Source organism: Canis lupus, chromosome 10 (assembly GCF_011100685.1).
Source record: "Canis lupus familiaris isolate Mischka breed German Shepherd chromosome 10, alternate assembly UU_Cfam_GSD_1.0, whole genome shotgun sequence".
Classification (NCBI taxonomy): Eukaryota; Metazoa; Chordata; class Mammalia; order Carnivora; family Canidae; genus Canis; species Canis lupus.
In genome coordinates this window covers 11,209,044-11,224,129 of record NC_049231.1, presented here as the reverse complement: position 1 = coordinate 11,224,129, position 15,086 = coordinate 11,209,044, and the positions used below count along the sequence as shown (strand labels likewise).

Below are 15,086 nucleotides of genomic sequence, written 5' to 3'. Positions count from 1 at the left end.
ACAGGTACCACCTATTACTCTAAGCTTGAAGCTCCTAGGCGTCAGACTGCCTCACCTCAAGAGTCAGCAAAGTCCTCCAGGTAAGCTGTTTAATTAGATACTTAACTTTTTTTTTCCTTTAAAGAATTCTGGGGCATTTTTTAAAGATATTATTTATTTATTTATTCATGAGAGACACAGAGAGAGGCAGAGACATAGGCAGAGGGAGTAGGAGGCTCCTCACAGGGAGCCTGATGTGGGACTCGATCCTGCGACTCCAGGATCATGCCCTGAGCCACAAGCAGACGCTCAACCCCTGAACCACCCAGGTGTCCCAATACTTAACATTCTGTATATAAGACCTCACCTATCACAAAACAGACTTTAAAAAGTGAGATTAAAAGAAGTCTGAGGACCATTCAAGGGTAAATATTGTCACCTAGAAGAGCAATTAGGATCAGACTCATTCTCAACTCTTAAAAATCAGAACTTAAAATAATGGGGATATGCCTAGGGTATGCAGTACATACAATACAGAGGGCAAAGTCTGACTTTTTATTTTTTATTTTTTTTATTTTTTAAAGATTTTATTTATTCATTCATGAGAGACACACAAAGAGAGAGGCAGAGATACAGGCAGAGGAGAAGCAGACTCCACGCAGGAAACCCGACATGGGACTCGATCCTGGGTGTCCAGGATCACACCCTGGGCCGAAGGCGGCACTAAACCGCTAAGCCTCCTGGGGTGCCCGAAGTCTGACTTTTTAAAAAGAATTTTCTATTAGAGTTACACAAACAAGAATGTATTGTTTTCTGAGGCAATGTATTTATCACTGGAAATGTTCAAACAGGAAGCAGATCCAGAAATAGGGTGGAAGAGATTACTGCATTGAGGAGACAGATGGTGGTCACAAAGATTCCTTCCAACTTAGTGAGTCCTTGACTTTGAAGAAGCAGGGATAGATGACTTACCTCTTCTGTCATTCCAGCACGGATTAAAGTGAAAAGATACTTGAGTAATCTGACTTCATCTTCTCTATCCAGATCATCAAGGGGCATTTTCTGTCTAATAGGAGCATCAGGGTCCTACCAAAAAAAAAAAAAAAAAAGATCATTAATGACAAATTCTTTGTACCCACATACATTTTAAACATCACCAAGAGGGCAGCCCCAGTGGCACAGTGGTTTAGCGCCGCCTGCAGCCCAGGGCATGATCCTGGAGACCCTGGATCGAGTTCCGCGTCAGGCTCTTTGCATGGAGCCTGCTTCTCTCTCTGCCTGTGTCTCTGCCTCTCTCTCTCTCTCTGTCTCTCTGAATAAATAAATAAAGTCTTTAAAAATAAAATAAACATCACCAAGAAATGATAAATCTCCTGAGTTTATATACTGAAATAGATTTAGTTACTATTAAGTTAACAAAGGGAGTGAAAGTATCACAAGTGTTCCAGATACCCACACAACTGTCTGCTGCCCATTCAAAACACTCTGTCGCCCTGCAGAGGTACATGCCTAGGTCAGGCAAGGCAGTAACAGCACTATGGCAGCCTCACCAGGTAATTCTAAAAACACCGCTCATCATTCAAGCTGACATAACATACCCTGTTGTAGCAACTACACAACCAAGTTCATTCTAACCAGAACCAGGCCTAGATGGAGAATGAGTACAGAGGAAAACTAAAGGAAGAGTCGACAATATGTTCTGTGACTTGAAAATGCTTAGCTGGTACTTTTTGAGACATATGAGGAGAGAGCTCATTATAAAACAAAGGCCATAGAAAACACACAGGTGTCCAATAAAAAAAAATTTTAAGAACAAATTTCTAATAAATAAAATCCACCTACAACAGTTATTCCCACCTACTCTTTAATAGACAGAAAAAAATGTGCCTTTAAACAATTGGGATAACATATTGTCCTTATTTTTCCAACAAATAGCACACATGATATTCATGGTAAATTTTAAGTGAAGTTTAATTTAATTTTAATGTGACTCTTATTTGAAATGTTACTAAGTATATGCTAATATGAGTATCAATTCAGAAAATAAGGTATGTAATAGGTAAAATAGCTCTTTCACAAATTTTTTGCAGACAGATGCAATCATTCAGTTTTGGAACATATTCTCTTTCTGGCAAGAAGGAAATCATCACTTTCAGATGTTAAATGATTTTTAATGATGTTAAATGATTTTTTCAGATGTTTAAATGATTTTTAGTTGCTTGCTGCAAGGTAATTTAGCTAGAATTTATTTCAAGATCTTCTAGTAGTTTCCAAACAATTTTCATCAAGACCACTTTTGTTACCCAATGGAATTCTATCAATTTTCCCAATTGTTACTTATTTCTCCCACTTTTCATAATAAACATTTAGTTCACATGTCTCCATCTGTCACAAAGCTCTATTTCTTTATTTCTACAAGAATTAGACTCCTGCTCTTTTCATATCTACTATTATTCCTATTACTCAAATTCTAGAATGACCTTTCTAACCTCAAGCTAATTTGAAGCTTTTTTTCTCTCTGCTTTTTATTTTTTTTATTTTTTATTTTTTTATTTTTAAAGATTTTATTTATTTATTCATGAGAGAGAAAGAGAGAGAGAGAGAGAGAGAGAGAGGCAGAGACACAGGCAGAGGGAGAAGCAGGCTCCACGCAGAGAGCCTGATGTGGGACTCGATCCCGGGTCTCCAGGATCACGCCCTGGGCTACAGGCGGCGCCAAACCGCTGCGCCACCGGGGCTGCCCTCTGCTTTTTAGATACAAGAACTTTCATAAGTCATTACCTTACAGCTAAAGTCAAACCTTACTGTAAGACCAATATTAGTTTTTAAAGCTGGCAAATCTCTTTCTCTACCATCTTTTACTATTTATAATTCATGCGCCATAGATATGTTCAAACATATTCCATCAAAATCAAAAGACAACTAAGTAGTTTTAAACAGTATATGCAGACCTTTGGGAAACCAAAACAAGAATCCACAGGAAGAAAAATTCTCAGCCTTTAAAAAACAATCATGGAACCTCAAAGACAACTTTCATTTCAAAGAAACTTACTAATTCAGTGACAAGGGGACGGACACTTCCTATGTAAGAAGGTAGCTGCCGCTGTTTCAGGGTATGCAGAGTATTTTCCCTGCAAGAAAAAGTACAAAATTTTTTACAGGGGTTATTTTAATAGGTCTATTAAAAAAGTAAAATCAGTCAAAGCAAGAAAAACAGAGGACAAACTCAGAAAAACATGCAAAAATGCTAAATAGAAAGAGGTATTTTAGCTCAGATGACTAACAATGCTGGACATGCTTAATGTCTATTGGTCATTCATCTATCTGCTTTTGTGAGGTATCTGTTCAAATCTTTGCCCTTTTCTTACCGCATTATCTTTTTATTATTGAGCAGTAGTTCTCTATCAGCTACAATCTTACATCTTTCTTCTAGTGGGTGGCTTGTCCTCTTTCACTTTCTTAATGAAGTTTTTCATTTTGATGAAGTCCAATCCATCTTCCCTGATTACTGCTTCCTACGACCTAAGAAATTCTTGCCTATCCGCAAACACAAAGATGTCCTCCCATGCTCTCCTCTAAAAGGTCTGTGGTTTTAGCTTTTGTGATTCATCCTGAATTAAATGCTGGGTATGGTGTGAGGGAGGTGTCAAGGTTGACCCTTTTTTTGCATAGATGTCTAGTTTTTTCTGCATAGTTTGTTAAAAAGACATTCATTCTGCCATTGATTGCTTTAACACCTTTATTGAATACCAACTGACCATCTAAGTGTGTGTCAGTTTCTGGGTTCTATATTCTGTTCCACTGATCAGTAAGAAAAGGAGACTGACCATTAAAAATGGTCAAACCTTAATTAACTAGGGATTTTAATTTAAATTTCTGAATTTTTTTTAAAGATTTTATTCATTTATTCATGAGACACACACACACACACAGAGAAAGAGGCAGAGACACAGGCAGAGGGAGAAGCAGGCTCCATGCAGGGAGCCCAACATGGGACTCGATCCCGGGTCTCTAGGATCACCCCCCAGGCCAAAGGCGGCACTAAACCGCTGAGCCACCCGGGCTGCCCAAATTTCTAAATTTTTAATGAAAATTTTTTTCCCCAGAAAAATTACAATTACTCAAGAGTTCATTTTTAACAAACACTGAATAGCTCTAATTTCCTAATTAAGCAGAGAAAAGATCTAATAATGAACTTGCAGACTTTGTACAGACATAATGTTACTGGATTAAAGCACTATCTGAACTTTTTCTTCAAATCTTGAAATAAATTGTCCCTTTAACCTAAGGATACTTTTTGGTTTCAAGGTCCTAAATTAATTTGAAAGTACTACAGGAAGTAGTGGCCAAAGTCTTTTTTTAAACAATCACAAGTAGCTGGAAACACAGCTAAAGTATCTTCTTGATGACTGAATTACAATTACTAAGAAAATATAGCCAGGTAATTGTTTGAAAAACACAAATCAGACCATGTCATTAATTCTTAAGGTTTTCCATCACATTTAGAATAAAATCCCACAGCCTTACCCTGGCCTGCCTATAAAAGTCCTATAGGATTTGACTCTCTTCAAACTCATTTTCTACCATACTTTGCTGTGTTCACACTGGCCTCCTTGTGTAAATACTTTACATTTTCAGGATCTTTGCAGTTTCTGTTCCTGCCTAGAACACTTGTCCCCGATTTTTGCATGCTTTGCCTGCTTTCATTCATTACCTATTACTTCCTTAGAGAGGCCTGCCCTGATTACCTTTTCTATTTTAAAGTTGGACCCACTGTCATCTTCTTATCCTCTATCCTTTTTTTCAAAGCTCTAATTACCCAAGAGGCTAAATATTTATTTGTGGTCTAAGTCTCTTAAACAATTATAACACCATAAATGCAGGGTTTTTATCTGTTTTGCTGACAGACTGAATAAGCTTACTAGTAAGAACTATTTATTGAAAGATAAATAAACAAAACCAATGTTGAGTGACTTCAAGAATAAATGTTTAAGGCAGCCTGGGTGGTTCAGCGGTTTAGCACTGCCTTCAGCCCAGGGTGTGATCCTGGAGACCTGGGATGGAGTCCCATGTTGGGCTCCCTGCATGGAGCCTGCTTCTCCCTCTGCCTGTGTCTCTGCCTCTCTCTCTTTCTGTGTGTCTCTTGTGAATAAATAAAATCTTAAAAAAAAACCAAAAGAATAAATGTTTAGTAACTTACCAATATACGGATTTTGCATAAAACTCAATATTATCAGAAAAATCTCCAATCTCATCTTTGGCAATGCTCTCTAGCCAATCCACCACCAGCTAGGAAAAAAAGAAAAAAGAAAAAAAGAGTGTTAACTATAATATCTGTTAGTGTTTTATTTGAAGTGGTATTTCTATCCTTAATTCAAAAAAAAAAAAAAAGGTTTCTACTTAAAAAAATACCAACAATTTTTCCAACCACTTTTTACTTTTTAAGACATAGAATGAAATTTTCTATAGGAATAATACAGTTCTTAAAAGGCTAGAAATAATAGGGCTATTATTCAAAAATTGAAGAACAAGGTTCTTCATGCCTTTTATTTATTATGTAAAAAAATCAAAAAGATCTTAATGTTTTAAGTTTAAAAAGTTTCAGTTCTTGTTATGTCATCTACCTTTTCTCCATGTTTCATAAAAAAATATTTCAAGATGCCTGGGTGGCTCAGTAGTTGAGAGTCTGCCTTTGGCCCAGGGTGTGATCCCGGGATCCGAGATCAAGTCCCACAACAGGCTCCCTACAGGGAGCCTGCTTCTCCCTTGGCCTGTGTCTCTGCCTCTCTGTGTCTCTCATGAATAATCTCATGAATAAATAAATAAAATCTTAAAAAAAAAAATTCAAAATTCTAGTCATACCTGACTTTGTCGGACAAGTGAATCTCTCTGAAATAATGCTTCCACCACCATTTTCTCACTGGCATTAAGAGCCTATTAAAAAATTATTTGAAGAAAGGAAAGAAAAAAAAAGATGCTCTAAGAATATTATTTTAATACAAATGGAAAAGTGAATCTGACATAATTATATTTAATTACCCATAAACATTTAACCATATGATAAATCTGTATATTCATGTTTGAAAAATTTTCGTAAGTAAATTTCAAACTAGATCAACTTGCAGCTGCTTTTACCTGATAATTATCTGGCTACACTTAGAATTTTAAAAGCTTACTTCCCCAGAGATGATGTTGTATGGAAAAATAAAATGCAGAACAAAATGAAACAAACAAAAAAATCTTAATAAAGGGCAGCATATAGTCATGTGACATATCAGAAAGTGAACATTTAAAAACTTTAAACTCAAATTAATTAATTAATTAATTAATTAATTAAAATGTCAAATTCTTTATCAACCTACACAGAAATTGATAGGTAATAAAACTTAACAATGCAAGGATCTTAAGACTGACTTTAAAATGCAACTTCATATAAATATTAGCAAGTAATATTAAGCAGCATATCAAAAGGTAAGATATTGTGACTAGTAGAAGTACGGATCAAATCTATTAATTAATCCATCTTATTTGTGGGTTAAAGGAAAAAGCAACATGAACATCTTGATAGATGCCAAAATGTCACTTGATAAAAATATCTTCATAAATTAGAAATAGAAGAATATTTTGCTAACATAATAGACTATCTAGTTGAAACCTATAGCAAAAGTTATTGTAGAGAGACATTCCTTGAAAATCCAGAAGACAAGGGCACCTGGGTGGCTCAGTTGGTTAGGCATCTGACTTCAGCTCAGGTCATGATCTGAGGGTCCCTGCTCAGCTTGTCCCTCACCCTCTTCCTCTTCCTCTGCCCCTCACTCTCACTCATACACACTCTCTCTAGTAAATAAAAACTTTAAAACAAATTTAAAAAATAAAAATCTTTTAAAAATCGAGATTAAAAGAATTCTTGTAATTATTCAACTTTACTTTCAAAGTTCTAGCTAATATATAAAACCAGAAAAAGAACTAAATAGTAATAAGTATGGGGGGAAAAGCCACGGGCAGCCTGGGTGGCTCAGTAGTTTAGTACTGCCTTCAGCCTAGGACGTGACCCTGGAGACCCGGGATCGAGTCCCACGTCAGGCTCCCTGCATGGAGTCTGCTTCTCCCTTGGCCTGTGTCTCTGCCTCTCTATCTGTCTCTTATGAATAAATAAAAAAAAATCTTAAAAAAAAAAAAAAAAGCCAAAGTCATCACTATTTGTAGATAGGAAAATAAATCAAGACAACTATTAAAACTAGTAAGTTCAATAAATAACCAAATATATGATAATCTCCCACCATGTACATGTCACTTGATTGGAATATACAGTATTTGTAGAATAAATTAAAAGATTGAAAAGATAGTAAACATAGTTTTGGTGAAAGGAGATTAACAGACATGTATAGTTGAAATCATTTACTATAAAAATGTGTATTTTCTCCTTTTTTGATTTATAGTTGCTTTAAACATGAATTACTTTTGTAATCAGAAAATAAAAAGCAATTAAACCTTAAAAGACTACCTGTCCTTATAATTTTAAAGGCATATTTTTACCAAGTCCTTAAAGAACAAGCAGTTTCTATGTTCTTCCAACAGAGTAAAAAATAAATAATGGGAGATTTATGATCTTGTTCCAGAGAGCTAACATAATTCAGACACCAAAACTGAATGAGAATAAGTCACATAAAAAGAAAATACAGGGGATCCCTGGGTGGCTCAGCAGTTTGCAGCCTGCCTTTGGCCCAGGACGTGATCCTGGAGTCCCGGGATCGAGTCCCACGTCAGGCTCCCGGCACGGAGCCTGCTTCTCCCTCCTCCTGTGTCTCTGCCTCTCTCCCTCTCTCTCTATGTCTATCATAAATAAATAAATAAATCTTAAAAAAAAAAAAGAAAATACATTTGCAAAAGTTCTCAATAAAGTATTAGCTAATAAAATTTGGCAGTATATTTAGGAATATATCATGACAGTTTATCCTACTTGAAGATAATTCAACATTAGGAAAATGCAAACCATTACATTAATAAATTAAAGCAGATATTCATGGAAGCAAAAACACTCTGATTGCATTCAATACCCATCCCAAAGCAAACCCTAATCTGAAATAAAACAAAAACATTCTTATCAAAAGTCAGGAAGAATGCCTGATATTACTAACACAATTCATCAATGCTATACAGGTGCTCCTAGTCAATGTCATAAGGCAAGTTAAAGAAATAAGAGATTAGAAGGACTAAAGGAAACTTACTATGCGTGGACGATTACTGCCAACATAGAAAACCCGATAAATTCAAATGAAAAAACCAATTGGAGCTAGTAAGAGTTCAGAGAAAAATGGCTAATTATGAGCTCTACAAATAAATCATTAATCTTCTATTTGACAGTAATAACTAATTAGAAAATGTAATACGAAAGAGGATCCATTCACAGTAAGATTTATATAGACTTTTAATAGAGTACAGATTTATATAAACTATAAAAGATCCAAGTAAATGGAGATACACTATGATCGTAAACAGAAAGATTCAACATGTAAAGAGGTCATTATCTCCTCAAATTTACAAATTCAATACTACTTCAATAAATATCCCAATAAGACTTAAAAATAAAAATGAATATTGTAGTGTTCAGCTGGAAAAAAATGTGCAAAAATGTATTTTTAAATGAGGAGGAAGACTTACTTTACCAAATAGCAAAACTTCTGAATTTAAAGACTCAAGTTGTCTAATACTGGTTTTCAAATGAATCAATTAATAAAAGAAAAAAGACCTATGTGTAAATATGATAAACATATTTGTTTGATAAGTGGTGTTGGACTAAACGGATATTCATTGGGAAAAAGTTAAGTCTCTTTCTTACTTCAGAGACAAACCTTACTCCAGGTGAATCCCGAGAGCTTATTATGTAGAAAATAAGATTTGGGTTCAGAAGAAAACATTGGAGAATATTTATAGATAGGAGAGGCCTTCCTTAACAAGACACAAGATAATGAATGACAAAGGAAAACTTGAAAGATGTCCAGCAACCCGGGTGGCTCAGCGGTTTAGCGCCACCTCCAGGCCAGGACCTGACCCTGGAGACCCAGGATCGAGTCCCATGTCAGGCTCCCTGGGTGGAGCCTGCTTCTCCCTCTGCCTGTGTCTCTGCCTCTCTCTCTCTCTCTGTGTCTCTCATGAATAAATAAATAAAATCTTAAAAGAAAAAACCTTGGGATCCCTGGGTGGCGCAGCGGTTTGGCGCCTGCCTTTGGCCCAGGGCGTGATCCTGGAGACCCGGGATCGAATCCCACGTCGGGCTCCCGGTGCATGGAGCCTGCTTCTCCCTCTGCCTGTGTCTCTGCCTCTCTCTCTCTCTCTCTCTCTCTCTCTGTGTGACTATCATAAATAAAAAAAAATAAAAGCTCATTTCTTTAAAAAAAAAAAAAAAACTTGAAAGATGTGAGCACATAAAAATGGAAATGTCTACTTGACAAACACCTCTTTAATAAAGCTGGAAGACAAGTAACAGAATATCTTTAACTTAGGTAAGAGAAAATAATAATTGGAAAATAAGCAAAGGATATGAATATAGAATTTGATTAGGAATATTATTGCTTAAGAATGAAGAACACTCCACTTTGCTAATGATCAGTGATATCCATGCTGAAGTGACACACCTTCCTTCCATCAACAACATCAAATGATTGGTATTAAACATTTTCACCCATCAGTATATTCCTTTGGGAAGGCATGTGACAGTATCAAACTCTGACTCAACAATTTCACTTCCAGAAGTGCAGGAAATACTGGAATATATAAATACAAAGAATGGGGCAGCCCGGGTGGCTCAGCAGTTTAGCGCTACCTTCAGCCCAGGGCGTGATCCTGTGGACCCGGGATTGAGTCCCACACTGGGCTCCCTGCATGGAGCCTGCTTCTCCCTCTGCCTGTTTCTCTGCCTGCCTCTTCCCCGCCCCTTCTCTGTGTCCCTCATGAATAAATAAGTAAAATCTTAATAAATAAACAAACAAACAAATACATACATACAAAGAATGTTCATTGCATTACTGATTGCTATAGCAGAAATATTAGAAACAACCTAATGTTGCTTACCAGAATGCCTGAAAAAATTATAGTTCATTTATACTCTGGCAAACTATGAAAAAAATATGGTAAATCTACATGAAATGACATGAAAAAGAAAACAAATATTGAAGGAAACTCAGTATCATGTATAAATGAAATCATACTATACATTAAAAAAACTATGGGTATGTATATACATGTAAGGATGCACAGAAAAGTGTCTAGTAGCAAACAGACTGAAGAGTAAGAGATAAAAAAGGACTTTTACCTTTTATTCTATATAATATAAATCAGTATTTGATTATTTTATGATTGTTATCTTTTATTTACATATAAAATTTTTTAAATGAAGAAACTCAAGATGGAGGGTCAAAAATCAAATTCTATTACTAAAAGCCATTTTAATTTTTAAATCTTTATAGAGGAAAAAATTAATCTTGAGCTTACAGTAACTGCAAATGTATTTTCTTCTTCTAACGCAGACTGTACTCTGTCTCTGAGGAAAAATAACACAAAATAAAAAATCTTTAATTTACATATCACGTTTTAAACTATATACATACACAAACTTGCATTCTATCCAGCATAAACAAATGAGTTTCCAATTAAACTTAATCATTCTTTAAAAACAAGGGTACAAGTAATAAATACCTTCTGGATCTGATAGTGACACCTGAATAAAACTGCTATTTACTAAAAATACAAGTTGCAAAATGTCTTTCATGGCGACCTACTAGTGTACACCCCTCCTAAGTTTTTAATATAATTTATCACATTGCAAAATTAAGTAATCTGATTCACTTTCAAGATTTTCTCATCACAATGAAAAAGCAAAATGAGCCAAAATTACTGGGCATCTGAGAGAAGGAAAATGTGGTTAACTTCTTTCCAACTGCCACTTGACATAAAGTCTGTTTTTCTGTTCTTTTTCTTATCTATCCTCTCCTAAGTATTGCAGTAATTTTCAGCACTTTTCTTAAAACATTATGACATATATTGGGGAGCTACCAGCTTCATAACCTAGTATTTCCCTCTTCCCTTCTAACTCACCCCCAACAATGGTCTAACAATGGTCTAATGACAAGGCATTACAAATGATACATAGCAAAAAGAGCAGAGCTTATTTCCTTTTTTTTTGGGGGGGGTTAGAGCTTATTTCCAAACACAATCTACTTTACCTTTTAAATTAATTTGCCAAAAAAAAATTAATTTGCCTATTGGTAACCTGGTGTGTATTTCACTTATGAGTCATATACAACTTTACCTATACAAAGAAGCCAGCAGCCTCCAAGTGACCATCTCCTGTTGAAGAAGCCAGAGCATACTGGCTGTTTTTGAGAACTTCTGAAGTCCAGGTGTTGCCCGGCTCACTATTTTACTCAGTATGTTCACCTGACATAAAAAAACACAAATGTAGAGGTTTTCTATAATTCTGAGTCATAACTGTGTATTCTTCAACTGCATGATGCTAAAACTAAATATATACATATATAAATACACTTTATTAATGATTAAAAATGTTTCCTATCTATTGCCTTTCTTTAATTGAACGAAATATAACATCCCCACTAGAAATAGCCTTAAGTTGAAGTAAGGTGTGTTTATGAGTACACTAAGTAAAAGTTTAACATACTCTAGATTTCAGACTCAACAATAACCATGGGTACGTATTTTTTTCCCTCTTGTATACCCACTCAGAAGATAAGCTAAATCTAACATATACCCGACAAAACTATAACATGAACAGCATAGCAAAGAAAATTTAAAATAAGGTATCATTAAATTATGCCTGAAAAATTTATACAACAAATCAAGAAAACTTTTAAGATTGGTACTAAGTGGTGCTGGGTAGACTCAGTTGGTTGGGCGTCTGACTCATGATTTTCGACTTGGGTCATAATCTCAGGGGTCTTGGGATCTAGCCCCTAGTTGGGCTCCATACTGCACATGGAGCTTACTTAGGATTACTCTCTCTCTCTCTCCCTCTGCCCCATCGCCTCTCACCTACCCCAATCCCATGCACAAGTACTCTATCTTAAAAACAATTTTTAAAGATTGGTACTAAAACATTGTCATTTCTAACCAAAACTTAACCAAAATCCCTCCTTGTTCTAAAACAGTAGTTCTTAACCTTTCTCGAGTTGAGGCATGTGTGAAAATCTAATGAAAAGTATGGATATTCTCCCCAGAAATACACACAAAATTGTTTATCAGAAGGTTTAAGGACCCAGGGTAAAAAAACTTTTCAGATCCCTGGGTAGCTCAGCGGTTTGGCGCCTGCCTTCAGCCCAGGGTGTGATCCTGGGGTCCCGGGATTGAGTCCCACATCGGGCTCCCTGCATGGAGCTTGCTTCTCCCTCTGCCTGTCTCATGAATAAATAAAACCTTTTAAAAAAAGAAAAAAACTTTTCTCAAAGGTTATCTTACGAGAACTAGGAAACAGGATCACTCTTATTTAGAAAATGAATCACTAAAAAAAAAAAAAGAAAGAAAATGAATCACTATCATCACAGCAGGTTTCCCTCCTTTTAAAAAGTGTTCACCTGGAGGTTATTATGCTGAGTGAAGAAAGTCAGTCGGAGAAGGACAAACATATGTTCTCATTCATTTGGGGAATATAAATAATAGTGAAAGGGAATATAAGGGAAGGGAGAAGAAATGTGTGGGAAATATCAGAAAGGGAGACAGAACGTAAAGACTGCTAACTCTGGGAAACGAACTAGGGGTGGTAGAAGGGGAGGAGGGCGGGGGGTGGGAGTGAATGGGTGACGGGCACTGGGGGTTATTCTGTATGTTAGTAAATTGAACACCAATAAAAAATAAATTAAAAAAAAAAAAAGAAAAAAAAAAGAAAAAAGAAAACTAAAAAAAAAAGTGTTCACAAAGAAATGTTACTTTTATCTTAAGGGCAGTGTTTATTAATAAAAGTGTTATCTGGACTTCTCATTATTCAATTTTCTACTGGAACCCTAACTCCAGTAATTCACTAAGTGATTATTATTGCTTTTGTTATTTAATGAAGCTACTTCTTTTATAATGCAACAATTCAGAGACTGATTATTGAAACAATATTAAATGCTCAAAAAATATTGGCTATCATTATTTTAATCATTCTTAAATGCACTAGTTATTTGAAGTCCTTCTTCTTTAAGTTTATTTATTTTTTTAGTAATCTCTACACTCAATGTGGGGCTAGAACTCACAATCCCAAGACCAAGAGTTGCACGCTTTTATGACGGAGTCAGTCAGTCACCCCTTGTTCCCCCTTTTTAAAAAATAGACTTTTTTTTTTAACAGGTACCTCAGTAGCTCAGTTGGTTAAGGGTCTGACTCTTGGTTTTGGCTCAGGTCATGATCTCAGGGTAATGAGATCGAGCCCCAAGTCAGGCTCCACACTGGGCATCTGGAGTCTGCTTGAGATTCTTTCCCCTTCCTACTCCCTCCCCATCTGTTCCTTCCCCAGCTTATGTGCATGCACGTGCTCACAGGTGCATGCTCTCTCTCAAATAAATAAATAGACAATTTTCTCAAGCAATTTTAGGTTCACAGCAAAACTGAATGGAAAGTACTAAGTTCCCATGACTTTCTCTCTCCACTTACAACTTTACCCCTTACTATGAATATCCAGCACCAGAATAGTACATTTGTTACAGCCATCAATGAACCAACACTGACCTGTCATTATCACCCTAAATCCATAGTTTATGTAAGTGTTCACTCTTGGTGTTGTATATTCTATGGGTTTTGACAAATGGATAATGATAGGCATCCACATTATAATCTCATACAGAGCACTTTCACTCTCCCCCAAAATCCACCCTGCTCCACTTTTCATCCTTATTCTCCCCATCCCCAGGCAACCACTGAACTTTTTACTCTTTCCAAGTTTTGCCTCTTCCAGAATGTCAGAGAGTTGGATTCAGAGTATGTAGCCTTTTCAAACTAGTTTCTGTAGCTTAGAAATGTGCATTTAGGGTTCATCCTTATCTCTTCATGACTTGATGGCTCATTTCGTTTTAGCATTGAACAATATTCCATTTTGTCTAGATGTATCACAGTTAATGTATCCATTCACTTACTAAAGGACATCTTGGTTGTTTCTAAGTTTAGGCGATTATGAATAAAGCTGCTATAAACATCTATATGCTGGTTTTTGTGTGGGCAGAAGTTTTTAATTCATTTTGGTAAATACCAGAGTATGAATGTTGTTGAAACATATAAGACTATGCTCAATTGTGCAAGAAACTGCCTTCCAAAGTGGCTGTACGATTTTGCATTCCCTCCAACAATGAACGAGAGTTACTGCTGCTCTACATCCTTGCCATCATTCGTTGTTGTTAGTATTTGGGATTTTTGCCATTCTAATAGGGGTACAGTGACATCTCATTGTTTTGATTTGCAATTCCATAATGACACAGGATATTGAACATTTTTTCATATGCTTACTTGCCATCTATGTGCCTTCTCTGGTGTGGTGCCTATTAACATGTTTTGTCTTTTCTTTTTGTATGTAGGGTCCAAACCCATCATGGAGCCCAACTCTGGGCTTAAACTCACAATCCTGAGATCAAGATCTGAGCTGAGATCAAGAATCAGACACTTAACTAAGCTACCTACGTCCATTTTTTAAATTGGACTATTCATTTCCTAATTATTGGATTTTAAGAGTTCTTTGTATATTTTGGATTTTCCTTTTCTTAAAGCATCCTTTTGTTCCCAAAGAAATCTTATATGAACTTTCAATATGCAAAAAGCACAGCTACTCTTGCTAACTCCCCAACCATGCCACTCCTGCCACTACACCCCTAAGACATCTCCCTTAAATACAGTATGGAAATTTGTAGATTGATGGGATGCCTGAGTGGCTCGGTGGTTGAGCGTCTGCCTTTCACTCGGGGCGTGGTCCCAGAGTCCCGGGATCGAATCCCACATCGGGCTCCCTGCATAGAGCCTGCTTCTCCTCCCTCTGCCTGTGTCTCTGCCTCTCTCTCTTTCTCTCTCTCATGAATAAATAAGTAAAATCTTAAAAAAAAGAAGGAAATTTGTAGATTGAGATTGTTCAA

At 36.2% G+C, this 15,086-nt stretch overlaps 1 protein-coding gene across 1 annotated transcript in view; it reads right to left on the bottom strand.

Moving 5' to 3' along the window:
• The window catches only part of NUP107 (nucleoporin 107), a 48,622-nt gene that overhangs the window by 23,627 nt on the left and 9,909 nt on the right, over positions 1–15,086 (bottom strand). Inside the window, 6 exon segments of the mRNA XM_038549967.1 lie at positions 952–1,065; positions 3,032–3,110; positions 5,180–5,268; positions 5,842–5,913; positions 10,471–10,519; positions 11,288–11,415. Coding sequence (XP_038405895.1) covers positions 952–1,065; positions 3,032–3,110; positions 5,180–5,268; positions 5,842–5,913; positions 10,471–10,519; positions 11,288–11,415 — 531 coding nt within the window.